This window comes from Rhinatrema bivittatum, chromosome 16 (genome assembly GCF_901001135.1).
Source record: "Rhinatrema bivittatum chromosome 16, aRhiBiv1.1, whole genome shotgun sequence".
In the NCBI taxonomy this organism is placed as follows: domain Eukaryota; kingdom Metazoa; phylum Chordata; class Amphibia; order Gymnophiona; family Rhinatrematidae; genus Rhinatrema; species Rhinatrema bivittatum.
This window is the reverse complement of record NC_042630.1, coordinates 14,906,949-14,925,733: the sequence shown is the minus strand read 5'-3', so window position 1 is coordinate 14,925,733 and position 18,785 is coordinate 14,906,949. Positions and strand designations below refer to the sequence as shown.

General features: G+C 51.7%; 1 protein-coding gene across 2 annotated transcripts in view; it reads right to left on the bottom strand.

Annotated features, from left to right (window-relative positions):
* The window catches only part of STAG3 (stromal antigen 3), a 34,182-nt gene that overhangs the window by 7,893 nt on the left and 7,504 nt on the right, over positions 1-18,785 (bottom strand). For both annotated transcript variants that reach the window (XM_029580187.1, XM_029580186.1), the window contains exons 4-27: positions 18,564-18,707; positions 18,350-18,446; positions 18,139-18,215; positions 17,742-17,946; positions 17,492-17,643; positions 17,311-17,384; positions 17,035-17,158; positions 16,792-16,890; positions 16,605-16,684; positions 16,423-16,530; positions 16,077-16,182; positions 15,718-15,835; positions 13,018-13,121; positions 12,728-12,820; positions 12,451-12,540; positions 5,305-5,505; positions 5,125-5,195; positions 4,701-4,788; positions 4,291-4,371; positions 4,032-4,124; positions 3,668-3,836; positions 2,363-2,496; positions 2,107-2,208; positions 34-188 (exon numbers count right to left, since the gene is read on the bottom strand). In XM_029580187.1, the coding sequence (XP_029436047.1) occupies positions 34-188; positions 2,107-2,208; positions 2,363-2,496; positions 3,668-3,836; positions 4,032-4,124; positions 4,291-4,371; positions 4,701-4,788; positions 5,125-5,195; positions 5,305-5,505; positions 12,451-12,540; positions 12,728-12,820; positions 13,018-13,121; positions 15,718-15,835; positions 16,077-16,182; positions 16,423-16,530; positions 16,605-16,684; positions 16,792-16,890; positions 17,035-17,158; positions 17,311-17,384; positions 17,492-17,643; positions 17,742-17,946; positions 18,139-18,215; positions 18,350-18,446; positions 18,564-18,707 (2,765 nt within the window). The remainder of the gene's footprint in view (positions 1-33; positions 189-2,106; positions 2,209-2,362; positions 2,497-3,667; positions 3,837-4,031; positions 4,125-4,290; positions 4,372-4,700; positions 4,789-5,124; positions 5,196-5,304; positions 5,506-12,450; positions 12,541-12,727; positions 12,821-13,017; positions 13,122-15,717; positions 15,836-16,076; positions 16,183-16,422; positions 16,531-16,604; positions 16,685-16,791; positions 16,891-17,034; positions 17,159-17,310; positions 17,385-17,491; positions 17,644-17,741; positions 17,947-18,138; positions 18,216-18,349; positions 18,447-18,563; positions 18,708-18,785) is intronic.

The following is an 18,785-nucleotide window of genomic DNA, read 5'->3' as shown; positions in this document are numbered from 1 at the left end:
GGAACAAAACTTAGGACAGTACAGCCTTCTTACTTGTGCAGCTTGACAACTGGTTCCCGACTCTTCAGCAGGTCTGGTCCAAACATGAGAGAGAAGCGCCGGGCTAAGTCTCTAATCTCCATAAATGCCGGGTCGGTGCGGGCAAAAGCGGGGCCCAGACCCAGGTCCTGCTCCAGCTCTGAGTAAAGCTGCCCCAGAATAAAAATGGTGTGAGGACAGGAAGTGACATCACCAACATGGCAACCTGCCGCCAAACACTCAGGCGAGAAGTAGCATCATCAGAAAAGCTAAGCTGGTGACTTGTAACTGGGGTTTTCTGTTACAAGTGACTTGTAACAGGGACAGAATACAAATCAGCCATATCAGTCATCAACGGCGCCATCACAAACACTTCAGCAATGAAAGTGCGAGAAAAAATAAAAACTAGAGCATGCACATCCCTTCCCACGCTACTACCGTTGCGTGTGTCCTCTTCAGATTTAAAAGCGCCCGAACAATCGTGACAACAGCGAGAGACAACTTTTTCCAGTCCAAACGGCAAAACAGATGAAAGAGACTGAAGAGGGCTCCTGCGACAGCAATACCATAGGAAAGGCCGCACATGCTCGGAAAGTTTTCCCAGTACTTTCAGAGCTGAGAAAGTGCACATTTTCCCCCATGATGATGCTGCGAATGTCGTCACCCACTTGTGTGACTGATGTCTACATTTTGTCCAAGGAGAATGCTTACATCCTGCACAGAATGGTGAACAAACAGGAAGTGACACCACAAACAATAATCTATATCACAAAGCCCAAACAGGAAATGACATCATTAGGAAAACTACATCTTGCATAAAACTGTGGAATCCAGGCAGGAAGTGACACCACAAACATAGTAAGGTCTCGCTCCTCTCGTACATGGACTCCAGGTGCCTCTCACTCGGTTTCCAACTGTAGGGCATTAGAAAAAATGACACTGCCTTCAAGCTTTTTACCTCTCGACCGAGTGAGTACAGAGAGGAATTTGGAGACTAGGGAATGGTTAAAAGCTGGCGAAGGAGTGAGAAGCAGGGGGAAGGGGGGTGGAACAGATGAAAAACCAGTAGGTAAAAAAGATTGAGGACTGGAGGGTGAGGGGTTAAATTTAGCTGTAAGTAGATAAAGCGAAAAAAGCCATAAAAGAGAAAGATTAATGTCAAAGAGGAGAAATGAAGACAAAAGGAGACCAAATAAATTAGAAATGTGAAAGGAGACCCTGGAAAAGGAGTTATGAGAAGGAGAGATTGTAACCAACAAGATTAAATTATTAAGACGCCCAGACAACATAGGTAGAATAAAGCTTTTTTTTTATTATTAATTTAGTGATTGGAATATGAATGGTGAGGGTTCCTGACATCATACCTAGAATTCATTTGAGACAGGATAAGTCATTTTAAGGGAACAATAGCTTTTCTCTCTCACATTTTATGCCTAGCAGTTGCAGTATATGAAGAAAATTTACTAGAGATTACAAAATTTATTTCAATAATGAAAGATGCAGAACCATAGAACTGCATTATTCATGGCTGAGCATCTTTCAGAATTGAAGCAAAGACCGAAGAAAATTTGTACTACAGTTTATGGTTGTGTTTCTTTCAGAAGTGAAATAGACTGAAGACAACTGATAATACACAACCAGAAAACTGTATTCAGTCGTGAATAAAGAAAGATGTAAAAAAATATACATTTCTATTGCTCTCTCTCGAAGAGCTCCAAAGGTAGATCCCTTCCGGTCCCTGAGGCAGACAGGTACTTGTAATGGGGCTCCAGCACAGCCTATCAACAAGCATCCAGAAAAATAAGCAGAGCACCGAGGCGCCCGACAGGAAGTCATTTCAGAGATACTCAATAGTATCATCAGCCAGGCAGGAAGTGACATCACTGCTAAGGTCCCAATCCCCAGGAACAGCAACTCCAGATGGAAAGTGACCTTTGCTGAGAGGAGCGTACGGCAGGGCCATCACCCGTTTGAGTCATTGTCTGCAAACAGGAGCCTGAAAGGGGGCGGGGGAATCAGTGGTGCTGAAAGCAACCTGTGTCCGGGGTGCCATATTGTCCAGCAACGATCCTGGCGCGTTAGACTTACCTGCTGCAGGCTGAGAAGCAGGGTTCTGGCACACTGGACTTTATCGATCTGCCGTGCTCGATTCAGGGTCTCCTTAATGATGTCTCCGTAATCATTATAGTACTGGAAGCGAGACAGGCGTGGGTTAGAGGGACGGGCACGAGGTGGACATGTTGAAAGCACAGAGTGCAGATCTCTCTTTCACTTTTACAGGCATCAGGGATCCATTACTAGTGGCCCCCACCACACACTTGTAGCTTGAAAGGAGGACCCTCACCTTTACATAGTGTTTGAAGACATCGGTGGCAGAGTTCAGGTCCAAGACGTTGTAGATAATGAGTTTGCAGTATCCAGCCAGCAAGTTCCTCCTCTTGTGCAGCGCTTCGATCTTCAGCACCTCATCTTCCTCATCTGCCAACGAGAGAAGACAAGCACTTCTACATAACACAGCGAATCAGACACCCGAGGGCCCCATCACATATCAGCAGGGTGCCCTGGGATGATACAGTCGTTATCACAGGCTAAACCAATTCAATCCTTGCTGGAATGGGGCCACCAGACAGCCAAGTAGAGAGGAAACAGCAGATACAGGACACTAGACATGCTCTATACAGCATCACAGCGGGGGGAAAAAAAAGTTTGCAGTCATGCCGGGCTCTCTCCTCTTATTTAAATCGAGAGAGCCCTCAGAAAGAAGAAGAAAACAAACACAAATAATTAAAAAAACCCCCAAAGGCAGTAATACTTCCCTCCAAGCTATCACCACTGTGCTGCCCAAGAGAGAGTGAAGAGAGCCAGACTACTAGCTGTCTGTCTTCAGATAGAGCCACTTAAGGGTCACCAACCTCGTGCTCGCCGCACTCTACCAGGAGGATGGGCCTTCACGGCGCCTAACACCCCTGGGAGCAAATTTCTGGATCTTCTTTTTCTCTCTTCCCCCCTCCCCCCAAAATCTCCAGACTGCAGGTTTTGCGCCATCTGCTGGAGACAGAGAAATACTGAGGGACTGCAGGTGGCCCTCTCGGTTAAGTAGCAGTGCCTCAGAGTTTTGTTCTCTGTCTCCATCTGCTGGTAGAGAGGCAACACCCATGTGTCTGGACTGATCTGGGGTACGAACAGGAAACGAGAGGCACGGCTTGGGAAGATCTTTCTGCTGGGATTAGCATGGGCATCAGAGCGACTGGGAGTGCCTCTGCAGGGACAAAGAGCGAAGAGACCAACTGCATGGCCCAAAATCACCGCCATACTCAAGTCAAAATGGCGATACCCTACCAGACCTGACACCTGTTAACTGTGGCAAAAGACAGACTCTGGCCTGCACATTTCAAGATCTTGCTGAGGCTAACTCTCGAGCATTGAAGCATGCTCTTCAGTGGATGGAAACAAGAGCAGGTCAGCACCTTGCCTCTACAGCACCATTAAAGCCAGGGACCCTTCCACCCCATCCCATCATACTGCTAGTACTTTTCAGTTCTGTGACACTAGGATGTTGTGGTATCAGAGACCCGGACACCTTTCCCACCTGGGGAAAGCACTCCCGCTGGGCTAGGATGATCCCATGACCCCTGTCCCGACTACGCACCGCTGTCTTCATCCTGCAGCTCGATGAAGATGTGGTCCATGAGGAAGCTGGCAAGCTCGGCCTGCAGCGAGGGCTCAGGCTTCAGCACCAGATTGAGCAGGAAGCCCCGGCCACTCTTCGTCATCTGGTGACTGAAGATCACCAGCAAGTCGCTCAGCAAAACAAACGCCTGGGAAGGTGAGACCCAACACACGAATGAAAGAGTCAATCTCTCCTCTCTCCTTCCCACACCTTTGACTCTGCCTAAAAGAACGGTGGTCTCTCCATCCCCACAACTGAACGCCCCAGCGCGTGGAGGAAACGGAGCCTCGGACTCCTCCCCTCATACGCCCTTTCTCCCCCCCTCCATCCGCGCAGGGCTCACCTGCTCCCTCACACCCGAGTCCATGTCGGTGAGGCAGCTCTGGCACAGGTCAGAAAAGGCGTCCAGTCTTTGCTTCAGTAAACTCAGCTGCTCCTGGGGAGGGAGGGAGACACTGCTGGCTAGGGTCAAGAGCAGACGCAAGGGGTCAGGGGAGGCGAGGCGAAGGCTGTATTGGAAATTCATTTGACCCCAGAATCACTGGTTGAATACTGTTTTGTATCAATGTATGGGATCAGCATAGGATCCTCGCCCCTCTTACCTTGTTTGGCATGGAGCTAGAAACTCGGGCCAGTTCCCAAAGGATGAAGAAATACGCACAGCCGAGGGCCGGGATCAGAACCTGCACACAAGCGGGGGACTTTGAGTTCAACCTTCAGCTCTATGTCCCACCCTCTCCTGCCACCCCCACTGTCCCCTTCTGCGTCACCATCCCACAACCCCTCCCTGTCGTGCATCATTATCCTGTAACCCTTCCAAGCCCAACTACAAACCATTTCTCTCCCCTTCCCCACGTGCCACTATACCCCAAGTCCTCCAACAGCACAGCCCCGCCTCCCCCACCTTTTATGTGCACCACAACCATGGCTCCCAGCCCCCAACCACAGCTCTCAGCCAGGTCTCCCCCTCCAGCCCCACTTTGTCTGGGAAGCAGCAGGGTCCCTCGGTTACTTGTTTGGGGATCTCTCCTGTGTCAATTCCCTTCCTCAGGAGGCGGCAGCAGGGTTCAAAGAGCTCCCATCTGGTCAGGTCGTGAGCACTGCCACAGCAGAAACTGGGTGTCAGATGGGAGAGAGAGAGAGAGACAGACAGAAAGCCCAGCAGCAAAACCGCAGCGAGTCACGTTCACCACCACAAGACAGAGGGTGGTGGCAAGTTAGGCTGAAGGACAGCCGGAGGTGCACCGAGCCCAACAGCTCCAGCTCCATGAAACGGGGAGAGCGGTACAAAGCCCGGCCTGCCACTACGGCACTGACGAGACTTCCTTCTCCACCCGAGGAGAGGGAGAGAGACAGATAGGAAGGGTTGAATAAACAAGTCCCTTCACACCCTGCCCCAATCAGCCCCAACCCACAGGCTCCCGGCTGAAACTTACTTGTGAAGCGCAGAAATCCGCTTCAAGCTGGCGGACATGTTATAAACCTCATCTTCATCTGGATCACTGGCCTGCAACAAGTCCAAACCCCCCCCCCCCCAGCAATAAGACGTTTAGTGGCCGAAAGGGGCTCTGCTCCCCCTCACCCCCCCCCCTCCTCGCCCCTCTCTGTGCCCCCACCTGCATTAACTCCTCCACTTCCTGCAGGAACTTGTCCACTAGGTGGTCGAGCAGCTGGCTGCGGGCGATGTCTGCCCGGTTGTAGAAGGCATGCTCCTCCTGACACAGGACGTAGAGCGCCCGGGCGCAGGCCTCCAGCACCTCCTGCTCCGTGTGCTTCTCCACGATCTCGCAGACCTGCCGGAGCAGGAGGTCCAGGTACTGCCGGGGCAGAAGGCAGGTAGCCGATTTCTGTGCGTTTTCTTTTATTTCATTATGAATATTAATATGTATTGCCCGCGCGCATTCCACAGTTTGTAGCGAGTTACATAAAACACAAAATTCAAAACAATCAACAAAGCAGCGCTCACCACGAGCAGACCAGCAACCGCTAAGGATATTTAAATCAGAGCATTACTCAAATACTTGTCTAAACAGCTAAGATTTCAATTGTTTTCTAAAAGATTTCCCGACAATGTAAAAGCCCAAAACTGCACTAGCAACAAGATCCAATAGACAGGACTTGCCATGAGAAAGTTCAGGGAGGAGACAAGAAGCACTAAACCGAAGAGCTTGTAAAGGAAAATTGGCTCTTACCTGCTAATTTTCGTTCCTGAAGTACCACAGAGGGGTTTTGCATCCCTACCAGCAGATGGAGGCAGAGAACACCACTTTGAGGCGCTGCTACATAACCAAGAGCGCCACCTGCAGTCCCTCAGTATTGACCTGTACCCAAGTCAAACATAGTGAACACTACTGAACTATCCCTTGCTGTCCCAGGGCGAACTTCAAATCAAGGGCTGGAACTCCCTGAACTGGAACTCTTACACGAACCCCAAAGAATAACCAAACCTGGAAACCCTCTGTAGGCCGACTATAAAACATACTGAAGGCTCCAGATACTATCAGCACAAGTTACATCGGTCTTTCATAAATCAGGGACAGGGTCTCTGGACTGATCTGGGGTACTTCGAAAATGAAAATTAGCAGGTAAGAACCAATTTTCCATTCCTGTTTGTACCCTAGATCAGTCCAGACAAGTGAGATGTACCAAAGTACCCCCACACAGGGCAGACATGCGAAACACCCGCTCTCAATACACTCTCGTCAAAACTCGGCTCTTCCAGCACCTGAACATCCAACTGGTAATGCCGAAAAAAAGCGTACAGCGAAGACCACATAGCCGCCCGACATATCTCATGGTGACACCAACTAACACAGCCCAAGAAGCTGCCTGCACCCTAGTAGAATGTGCTCGCAGCTCCACGCCCCCAGAACCTTTCTGCCCTTGCAAAGATAAGCCGGAACGGCAGGTTCCTGCAACCAACAAGCAGTAGGGCCCTTCGCAGCCTTATATCCCTTCCGTGGCTCGCCAAGCAATACAAATAGATGATCCAACTGCCGGAAACTGTTGGAGACCTTAAGATACCACAACAGCACCAGACAAACATCCAACAAATGAAGTTCCCTTGCTGCTAACATTTCCGAACCAATTTGGAAATGCAGGAAGCTCCGTCTCTTCCAGCACCTGAAGAGGTGCTGGAAGAGACGGAGGTAAAAAAGGAAGCCACTTTGTGTAGGAACGAGGGTACTATATGCAAAGACACGTCATCATCCTTAATTCTTAAAAACGGCTCCCTTCAGGACAAAGCCTGAAGCTCCGAAATCCTTCTGGCTGAGCAACATTGCCACCAGAAAAACCACCTTCAGGATGAGGTCCTTTAGAGACACTTTCCGCAATGGCTTGAATGGAAGACCACAAAGTACTCGCAGAACTAAGGTCAAATTCCACGCCAGACACACACTGCGCACCGGTGGCAGAAAATACTTGACACCTTTAAAAAAAAAAAAAAAAATTGCACCAGATCCGGATGTGATGCCAAAGCCCTCCTTTGTAGTTTACCCCTGAGGCACCCCAGGACCACTACCTGTACCTAAAGGGAATTGTAGGACAATCCCTATTGTAAAAAGGCCAAAATATGTGGTATCCCTACCAGAAATGTATATAGGCCTTCCTCCACACAGCAAGTTTCAAAGACCCTCCACACCCAGACACAAGCCATAGACGTGGAGGGCCTTCTGGCCCAAAGCAAAGTGAAATACCTGACTCTGAGTACCCTTTTGCCTTAACTGTTGCCTCTCAAAAGATAAGCTGTGAGACAAAAGTGATCCGCCCGATCAAGAGTAGATAGGACCTTGCCTTAACAGATCCAGAAGATGAGCCAATTTGAGCAGCCTGTCTACTGCCATATGAATCAGATCTGTGAACCATGGACGTCGTGACCACAAAGGCGCCACAAGAAACACCCGACCTGGATGTCTCTCAATGCGTATCCACACATGGCCCCTTAACAGCCTTGGAGGAAAGACGTACAGCAGGAGCCCTGCTAGCCACGGAAGAACAAGAGCATTTAGTTCCTTGGCTCTGACCTATCTTCTGTGACTGAAAAAATTGTTTCGATTTGGTATTGCTCCACAACACGATCAGATCCAGCTGGAGGCTGTCCCAGCAAACCAGAAGAAGATCAAAGGCCTCCGTTGACTACTTCCAGTCCTCTGGGTCCAACTGTTGCCTGCTGATAGTCCGCTTGCACATTGTCCACTCTGACCACATGTGAAGCTGCTAAACCCTCCAAATGCTGCTCTGCCCAAACAAAAAGCTTCTGGGCCTCCCAAGCCATGGCATGACTCTCTGTGCCGCTCTTACGATTGATATATTGATTGTTCGAGAAAACTTAGACCATACGCCCTCGGATCTGAGGAAGGAAATACATGCTCCCTGCAATTTGCCCTTTTTTCCAATGATTGATAGATCAGATTGCTTCCGTGGGTGATCACCAACCTTGAGATGTCCATCTGACATCTGAGGCTGAATCTATGCTCATCACTACTCAATATAGAGTCTCCACCCCCTTCTTCAGATTGCGGCAAGACAGCCACCATGAGAGACTGGATCTGGATTCCCCCTGAAGCAGTAAAGGTCACAAACTCCTCTGACAATGGACTCCAACGGGACAGTTAAGCACGCTGGAGGGATCGAAGAGAGTCAAACGCCCATGGCATCAAATCCCATGTAGATGCCATGGAACCCAGTACTAGTAAATAATCCCAGACCTTGGGAAATGGCATTCCCAAGAAATGCCCTATCTGAACTTTAATCTTTGCACCTCTCTCTGGGCAAGGAAGACTGCCCACCCGGAAATCAAAACACGTCCCCAGATAGTTCAATGACTGGGTAGGCACCAGATGACACTTGACCAAGTTTATCCCAATTTGAGTGACTCAATGCACCACCTGGCAACATTCCCTTTTAGACTTTACCCACCCTAGCCAGTCATCCAGATAAGGAAGAACCAGAATCCCTTCCCTCTTTAGCACCGCCATCACCACCTTTGTGAATGTACATGGAGCCGTCGCCAACCCAAAGGGAAGGGCCTGAAACTGAAAATGCTGCCCAGCACCATGAACCTCAAAGATTTCTGGTGCACCGGTCCAATGGGGATATGCAGTTAGGTCTCCATTAAATCTAGGGTCATTAGATATTGTCCTTTCCAAACTGCAGCAATTACCATCTGCAGCGTCTCCATCCGGAACCGTGGGACCCACAATGCCATGTTGACCTTTTGAAGGTCCAGAATGGGATGGAATGTACCTTCTTTCTTGGGAGCCACAAAATAAATCGAGTACTTTCCTTTTCCGAAGGCAGAACCGGTACAATAGTTTCCAGGATTTGTAAGCGCAGCAGTGTTCCGTACTGCCTCTCGCCTGGCTCGAGATACGCAAAGGGACGCCATGAAGACGTCACATATCGGCCACGAAAATTCAAAGGCTTAACCTTCTCTTATCATCTCTAAAACCCACTGGTCCAAGTGATCCTGGTCCATTCCTTGTAAAATAGGGACAATCTTCCTCCTATAGCTTCAACTGAAGAGTGGACCGGCCTGACTTCATTGCAAAGTCTTACTGCCACTGGCCCCCTGACCAGCCCCCTTCTCTGTAGGTCCCTCAGGAACCCAAAAGGACTGCTGTCGACCAGCAGCCGGCTTCTGCCCCGCATTCGAGGTGATCTTACCCAGCCAAAAATACCCCACAAATCCCGAAAACGGGCCCTTAGCAGAAAGGTCTTCCTGGCAGCCTTCTTATCCTGCGGCAACCTGTTCCACTTGGACTCCCCCAGGGTCTTCAATTGTTCCAGGTCCTCACCAAATAACTTTCCCTTAAAAGGAAGATTACCCAGTTGGGACTTAGGCCACACCGCCACCGACCAATTATACAACCATAGTAGCTTTCCAATTGCCACCACGAAGACCATATTCCTAGCCTACATGCGAACCAAATCCTAAAGTGCATCCGCCACATAGGCCTCCCCAACTTTTAGTCAAGTCACCTCGCCAACAGGCCTGCTATATCAAACTACCACAAATCGCTGCCTGGAGGCTCAAGGCCGACACCTCCGAACATCCTCTTCAATTGGATCTCCAGCTTGCAGTCCTGCACATCCTTCACTGCTGTCAAACCTGTTACTGGTATAGTGGTCTTCTTTGTGACCGCCGACACTGCTGCATCCACCTTATGCAGCCTTAGGCATTCTAAAGTGTTCTCCGTCATCAGATACAACTTTGCCATTGCTCCGCTGACCTTCATGCCGGCCTTCGGAGTATCCAACCCACCAGCTTCCTGGGCATTGGAAAAGCTTTTGGAGGACCCCACAGGCCATCCTAAATCTTCCTGAAAAACCTTTATACCCAGCTCATCCAAGACATGAGGGATGAGACACCTCAATTCCTCCTTGCAAAACAGGGTGACCCTCGGGTCATCCCCTTCGGTTACCAGTATGCCGTCTGGATCCGCCACACCATCCAGTGCTTTTGGATCATCGGCCGGACCGCTTGCTCCAAGGCTGTTACCTGGGACATCCTCCAGATCACTACTGGCCTCAAACATATCCTCCTGATCAGAACATTCCCAGGCCTCAGCTGGGTCCCTTGATCCCAAGGTCTGAGCCAGTCCCAAGCGACGCAGAAGACCTCCTGATCCTCTTGTTGGGACCACCTTGGCCCTTTTTGTGAGCCCCTGCGGCTTTCCTCCATGGGGCTGCTTTTCCACCGTTCCATGCCTGTCAATAGAACAAATTCCGGAGAAAAATCTTGCTCTTTCATGGGATCAGACTCATCCAGATCCCCCCCTCAGAAAGCCCCATAGGGAAAAAAGGAGGAGGGGTATCCCTAGACCCTGCTGGAGCGGAATCCCTTTTATTTTTTACGTGTCTCCAGCCACCTCCGGCCTCCCGCAGCATCCTCTGAGGTTCCTTCACCTTCCGAGGCAATTCACTGCACGTGGCTTTAAATTCTAGGTGTATCCAGTGCAAGCCGCAAGCCCAACAGGCTTTGGTGCGCTGTGAGGCAGGTGCCATGAGGCCTACCATGTGGCTGCCTTGTGGTGAAAAGTTGATCGCCGCACAGGGAGAGACCAACAAAAATAGCCCGCAGCTGCTACACACTGCACCCCCGACAAACCTCAAGTCCCCCAGCGGCATCAGATACTTTTACAAACCTCTCCCCAAATGAACCCGGCTCAGCAGCTTAACTGGCCTGCTCGCAATCGAGCCCAGCCTCAGCAGTTTGAAATACTTTCCTGCTGGAGCCTGCAACCCAAGGAGAAGCCTTCCACGGGCATGAGGGAACTAGGACCCCTGGTTATCACTCCCCGGGGATAGATGCGGACAGAGATAGGAATTGCCAACCCCCTGCTCACCTGAGGGATGGCCCACAAAGCTGCCTAACACCTCAGGGAGCGGAATTTTCTTCTTTTCTCAATCTATCTTCCAATTTATTATTTTTTTAATCTCACTACCATCTGCTGGAGAATCAGTACTGAGGGACTGCAGGTGGCGGTCTTGGTTATGTAGCAGTGCCTGAAAGTTTTTGTTCTCTGCCTCCATCTGCTGGTGGGGATGCAAAACCCACTTGTCTGGATTGAGCTGGAGTATGAACAGGAATGGTCTACACAATTTCAAAGCAGAGCTCATGCACAGTGACGTCTGATTATGCAGAGCCTTATGTATCAAGGCTGCAGACTTAGATTTTGGCAGAAGACAATGGAATGATTTCCACACAAGGGATAATATGATCGCGAAGCTTCACAACTGAAAAAAATGTGTGCGACTCAATTCTGCACAGCCTGCAACGATCTAACAGTGGCATCCAAAACCCCAACATGCATCGAGTTACAATAATCCAGGTCTGATAAAAGTCCAAGGACGGAAAACAGTACAGAAATCCACTGCTGATGAATGCAGCCGTAAACTACGCAATACCTGAAACTTGTGGAAGGAATTCCTCACCATGGGCTCGAAAAGACAGGTCCGAGTCATATATTATATATTATTTAGGTCATAACTGAACATGAAGTTATCATAAACAAATTTAACATTAAATGTTACAGGGGTGTTCTAGTTAGCTGGGAGATACAGCGCCACGTTCTAACATGTTTAAAAGTAGCTGTTACGAACTCTGACAAGCAGATGACCTCAATAAAATAAAACCATTTTTTTCTTAATGTCTAGATTGGCAACTGAAAAGAGCACAACTGATAAATAACTCCATGGCCTACATGTGTGCGTCTTGCACGTGCTCCCAGAGGTGAGGAGGAGTGGGGCAGCACTGTGGGGGTTGGGGGTGGATGAGTGGTAGAAGAGGTCCTACATCCCCAGCCTCTCCACCTCCCCCGTCCACACCCCCTCCATGCTCTCTTCCCCCCACCAGCTCACTTTCTCAGTCTACCCCTTTGCCCCTTCCACCTTTCCCCCAATATGCTACCCCCACCTCACTCTACTTCCTTATATTTTCTCACATCCTTCCCACTCTCCCCCCTCTATTCCCCCTGCCTACTCCTGCGCTACCGCCAGCACAGCAGACAATGCAGGGCAGGTGGTGGCGGCAGAAGAGCCTCACACCCACGGCCTCCAAGACTTGGGGCTAGCACTGCGTGGAGATTCCCGTCAGCCAATGGCAATTCTTCTACTTAAAACCAAAATATTAAAAATATGGTGCCAGTTTGGGACACTGCAATCGCAGTGGACGGACAGACAAATGCTTTTTTTATTTTATAAAAAAGACAAGATCAATGGCAGAGGGACAGAAGGACAAGCGAACACAAAATGCTTACCTTCTCCAGCCGTCCGGTGCAATAAGTCTCCAGCTCCATAAAATGGGGAACCTGCAGCAGGGCAGTCACCTTCTCGGCATCCGCAGAAAACTGGAAAACGATGGCGACGTTCTAGGCACGGCTTCTGCTGGAGACTGACCCAGCAGCCCCCCCAATCCCAGAGCGGGACGGACAGCCTGCCCTAAATCCATCTTCCCCCCCTCACTGGGCAGTCCTTAACCCTGACCACCTTCCCTCCCATCCCGGGGCTGCGGAAGGAAGAGCAAACGGGCCTTACCTTGGCCAGCAGCTGCGGCAGCACTAGGATCATGTGCCGAGTGAGTCTCATTTTGTCTTCAGTCTGCACCTTCCTCTCCTTTGCTGTGGATCCCTTGGCCAGCCACATAAACAGAATGGATTAAAGATCGGTAACTACCTACCCCCCCCCCCCCCCCCCCGCTTCCTCAGTCCTCTCAGTGCGTCTGTGATCCCACATCCCGGCCGGGAAACGTCCCTTGCGCCGTAAGGCAAAGACGCCAGACATCCACAGAGGGCTCCCAGCCACCTCCTCCAGAGCAGCACCCCTACCTTCTTCCCAATGACTCTTCCAACCGGTGGGTGGCCTTCAACGGCTTGCCTCATGCTGGCCACCATGATCTCCGTCAGTGCGCTCTCCTGTCTATCCCCCAGACCTGCAGAGAGAGGCAGATACACAGAGATCTGGGACCTGAGTCCACCTTAAATACATTTCCTTAACGACTGTCACACCTAAGATGCAATTAATGCAGAGAAACTGAGAGTCTGCCCATTTGTAGCTGCCTAATATGCTCCCGCGGATCCTGCTCTATCTGTGGTCGTCCTCCTGCCTCTCTCCACCACTGAAGTCCCTTTGTGTCCCTCCCCCTCCCCAAAGCTTGAATTCTGCCACCGCTTTGGCTCCTTTAACCTCCCCAGCCTCTCGGTGACAAACGATTATCTCGCATCCCTTTGGAGCCTCCCTTCTTTCGGCCTCGTACGATAACACCCTTGAGCGTCTCAGGAAAGGATTATCTCGCATCCCTTTGGAGCCTCCCTTCTTTCGGCCTCATATGATAACACCCTTGAGCGTCTCAGGAAAGGATTATCTCGCAGCCCCTCTGAGCCTCCCTGTTTTCGGCCTCATACGATAACACCCTTGAGCGTCTCAGGAAAGGATTATCTCGCATCCCTTTGGAGCCTCCCTTCTTTCGGCCTCGTACGATAACACCCTTGAGCGTCTCAGGAAAGGATTATCTCGCATCCCTTTGGAGCCTCCCTGTTTTCGGCCTCATACGATAACACCCTTGAGCGTCTCAGGAAAGGATTATCTCGCATCCCTTTGGAGCCTCCCTTCTTTTGGCCTCGTACGATAACACCCTTGAGCGTCTCAGGAAAGGATTATCTCGCATCCCTTTGGAGCCTCCCTTGCTTTTGGCCTCATACGATAACACCCTCGAGCATCTCAGGAAAGGATTATCTTGCATCCCTTTGGAGCCTCCCTGTTTTCGGCCTCATACGATAACACCCTTGAGCGTCTCGATCTCCGGAACACGCTTTCTAGAAGAATATTTGCATCATATTTCCCCCTTCCTCTTTAGCTGTGTACGGTTTCTGGTAAGGTCCATGCCCCAGTTTGTGGCTCTCCTTCGACATGCCTCTCGTTTGTCAACGTCCGTCAGCAGAGGTGGGCCCCGGAAACTAAACACGGCGCTGAAGCTGAAGGTCTCTCGCAGGAGCCCTGGAGAGAGGCAATGCCGTGCCTCTCTGTCTCCTAGCACTAGGAGACTCTTATAGGATCAGGCAAGGCTATTCGCTTTCCCGGCTGCTGTACCACACGAGGTAGACAGAGATGACAGACCAATGCCCCCTCTAGCCCTCTCTCCCAGGTCTCTGTTTGCGACTAATTCTTCCCCTCCGTCTGCATGATTCGGTTTATTAAATCCTTGACCACTGTTCTCAAGGTGTTAAAGTGGTTCTTTCGTCTGATTTGTCCACCCCCCGCCCAGCATGTCTGGTCTGTGCAGATCTTTTTATAACTGCAAGCAGGCATGCTTTCCTTTCCACCCTGAATAAAGACGATGACAAGGGCCTGGCCTAATATTGACACATGCGGCACCTGCTGGTCGCCTTCCCCTTCACCAGAGCGGATCCCACTGATCCCCACTCTCGGAGACCTTCTCTCGCAGTTTCTAATTTTGTCCCAACTCCCAGACTGACCAGCCTGTTCCCAGGTCTTCTGTGTGCAGCAGTGTCAAAGGCTTTAATGAAACCTACCACGTCCCCTGCTCTATGTGCCTCGGGCTCACCTCAATCAAGTCAGTCTGGCCAAATCTTCCCCCTCGTGAAACCGTATTGCCTATGATCCCGTGACCCGCCGGCTTCAAGGCGTTGCACTATTCTGGCCTGTGGTAGCGCTTCCATTCCATTGCCCATGTCTGATGTCCCTGTTCCCATCCTTGTGCGCTGCGCTGCTACCTCTGGTCTCCTCCAGTCTCATGGAACCACCTCCATTTCAAGTCGTAACGTTGAGCGGCGCTATCAGGGCTACGGGCAGAGTCTCCTTTGGTGCCTTCAGTATTCTGGGATTCACCTCAGGTCCCAGTGCCCTTTCTATTCACAACTGCCCAAGCGTCTGAATTCTTTTCCTGCCCTTACAAACTACCCCCTCGGCAAACAGTGGCATGGACTCCCGGCAGCCCCCTCCGTACTCTCTTTTTGGTTTTTGATCCATCTCCCTCCCTAGTTATTCCTGCACTGCTTTTCATAGTTCCTATGTCTTCCTGAACAAAATCATTCATTTCCTTTAAATGGTTTCCCTTCTGAAATCTAGGACCCTTGTGTTCTAGTATAGTTTGGTTCTGGTCCAATCACACAGAGCGATGATCACTGGAGCCCAGGTTGTTCCATCTCATCAGTACCAGGTCCAGTGGGTCACCTTGTCCTCGCTCCTTCACAAATACTTCTCTCAGGGTCAGAGCGCCTACGCTAAGACAGCCAGAATTCGTCGTTCATCTGCTTAAGTTCAGCATCTTTTCAGTCGAACGCAGGTGCCTAAATTCACAGCTGAAAATGATCTTAACCCCTGGCCCACTAGAAAAAGTATTTCTTAAATCTGGGCCCCTATGTTAGCTGTCTAGTGCCCAACGCTGAACCCACCCTGGGGGCCACCTGCTCTCTAATCTTTGATAAGAGCTTAGTGGTGTGTGCATCTGTCTCATGGTCTGCCCGTGCCTCGAGATTCAGGGCCTGGGGAGACAGTTCCCAACTCACCCTCCTGTCCCTCGGTGGTTTCCTCCAACAAGAGGTCTGTCATCCCCTCCCAGTCCTTCAGCAGCGGCCCTGCCCAGTCCCACAGGCTGTCAACCAAGTAGGCCGTGTGCTCGTGCAGCTGGCAACAGGAGAGAGGTGCGGCGAGAGTTATTTACTCAAGCTCATGCAGCTGTGATGCAGGACAAGACACACAACACGGGGGCATGCAACATGCTCATCCCTCCTCCCAAAAAACCCCAAACATTTACATATGCCCGGCAGTGGGGAAAAACTTAGTTCAGCGCGAGAAGGGAGCAGGCGCCCAGCACGTCAGGAACCGCCGCACCCTTACCCTGTGGTTTGCAGTCTCCCCTGCTTACCTCGCTTTCGATGAAGAACGCCACAAGCAGTCGCAAGAAGGCCCCACCAGGACTGCGATGTCCCCTCTCCTTGCCTGCTGCCGCCCTGTCCTCCACAGCAAACAGCCTGTGGTCATAATGGCCACAGTCAGATACATGGCGGTCCCCCACCTAAACCTCCCTCTCTACAAGAGATTGTACGCCCCGAGGCTCCCGTCCCCTGCACTCCCACTCGGGGGGAAATCCAAGCCCTGCAACTTTTCAGCCCGACTCAGACGACTGCCGAAACAACTGGGAAATCAACGTTAGCAACACCTAACGATCCAGTGATTAAGGGACCAAGTCAGGAAAAGCCGTTTAAACTCACTTCAGGTAGAGGAACTCTCCGGCAGCCGAGGCCACGGGCCGGCTCGAGGCATACACCAGGGGGTAGACGTTCTCACAGTCCTCCACGCTCAGCACCTCCTCCATATTCCTGCAGAGACCCAACCAATCAGATCCGGGGCCAGGCGCAGAAAGATGCCCGCCCCACCCCAGCGCCCTACTCACTGCAGGATGAGCGTCAGCAATTTAATGGCTTCCACAGAGACCTCGTCCTCCTTATCCAGCACCATGGAGACCATCCTGTCCTAGTGAAAGGGCCCAAGAACCTGGGATCAGGCTGGGGGTGGTTGTGTTCACCGACGCCCTCCCTAGGCCCCCCGCAATCTCCCCTTTCCAGGCTAAGGAAGCTCACCTTGAAACGTCCGGTGAAGAGTTCCAGCTTCGTCGCCATCTCCTTGTTGCCGTACAGCCCCTGCAGGCTCTTCAGACACTTCAGCCGAACATCCCCCTGCTGGAGAGCAGGAGAAGGCGAGTCGAACACAGCCACCCAAGGGTACGGGACACCCGAGCCACCCCAGAACAGTCTCAGGCAAGGAGCCCTGAGCATCTCTCACCCTTCCTCCCCAACTGGATCCCAGGCCTCCTATGCACGCACCTTATCATGAAGGGTCCAGCCAATGTACTTCAAGTAGCTGTCGTTCAGGAACGAGGCGGAGTAATTCTTCATCCAAATGCCAATCTCTTCCATGCAGACGGCTCGGATCTCCGAGATGGAGTCTCTGCAAAGCACAAGCCCAGAGTCGGAGCTCCTCCTCCCAGCACACTCAAGGAAGCCTCCCTCAATCACACCCCCCAAGCCCACCCCCGTCTACAGAAACCCCCCCCAGCGGTGTAGAGACAAGGACGAGATCTCTGCGGGTGTCACGCTCACCTGTAGCGATGCACAAACACTCCCTTGAACACGGCATTCATCATGTTCTCAATCTCTTCCTGATGCTCCTGGAGCTACAACGAAACACAGACTAGACTACTGCAGCGTGAACCCCTACAGAACAAACCCTCCCCTGTTCTGCCTCCTTTCCCTCTCATTCCAACACCTGGCCCTCCCACACCTCTCTGCGCTGGCCCAGCAGCGCCTCCAGCCGCTCGGTGGCTCTCTTCCCCAGGGCCTTGCTCCGCTCCGCCTCATACTGCCTCTGGTAATTGTCCTTGTGGAGGCTGAGAGTCAAAGCGACACCGACCAGAGCCGTCATCAGTTTCATGGCTATGGAGAGGAAGGGCAGAGAGAGAGCGCGTTAGAAACCCCAGCAGCCCCCTTCCTCTGCCTTCTCCCGGAGCCTCTGCTGTCGGGGCAGCTCCTACCTGCCAGGGTGCTGGTGTGACGGAAAGCTCGCACCTGCGAGTCGGAAAGCCCCGTCAGCAAGGAGACCACGTTGTCCATCAGGAACTCGTCGTAGAGGATGTTGTACTGGCACTGCCGCACCAGGGCCGCGATGAACTCGCAGAAACTCTGACGGAACTTCTTCCAGGGCGAGGCGGTCATAGACAGGGGGTAATCTGGGGTGTCCTGCCGCAGAAAAGGCAGGCCCCTGTGAGGGGATCTGGAGGAGCCACCTATGAAACACCCCCCACTCCACCCCGCGTTGAGGATCCTCGGGCAAGAAGAGACAGGCAGAGAAGAAGGGAAGGCATGTTAGAGGGGTGCAGGGCACCATCGTACGTCCGTGTGGTGGGGGACACACAGAAAAGGCTTATGTACCTCGTCAAACTCCTCCGTCATCCGATGGATGATCTCGGCGTTCTGAAGTTTCTGCAGCATCTCCTGCGTCACCACCCCTGCCAGGGAGAGACACGCGTGAGACCCCCCCCCCTCTTCGCGTGCCCCGGAAATGACACACGGGAATGGCCCGCCGAGGGCAAGGCACAGATTTATCAAGGGGGAAAAAAAAAAAAGATGCCAGCCTTCTTACCTTTGCAGCCACAGGACTGCAGGAAGAAATTGATCAACTCCAGAAGCCCCTCTTCCCGGTCCAGTTTATAGCTCTCCAGCCAATCGTCGACAAGAGACTGTCCGCCGTGGGGGTGGGGGGAGGGGAGAAGCAGGGAGAGCGGCTGCGTTACCTGCATGGTGCTATGAGCGTGAGAAATGAAACGAGGCGGGGCGAGGCGGGGGCCTTTCCTCACCTGCATGGAGCTCTTTGCCATTCTAACTGCCTCAAACAGGTCGCTGGCCCTTGGCTCCCACGCGGCTCGGGCGCTGCTGGCGACCTTCGACAGCCCTTTCTGGCTCCTGTCCTTTCCTTCTGCTTTCCGGGGTCGTTTGGGGGCCTAGGGCAAAGCACAAAAGCTTCGACACTTGCATCGAGGGTCGTTTTCTGAGGTAGAGATTTTTTTTTTTTTTTTTTT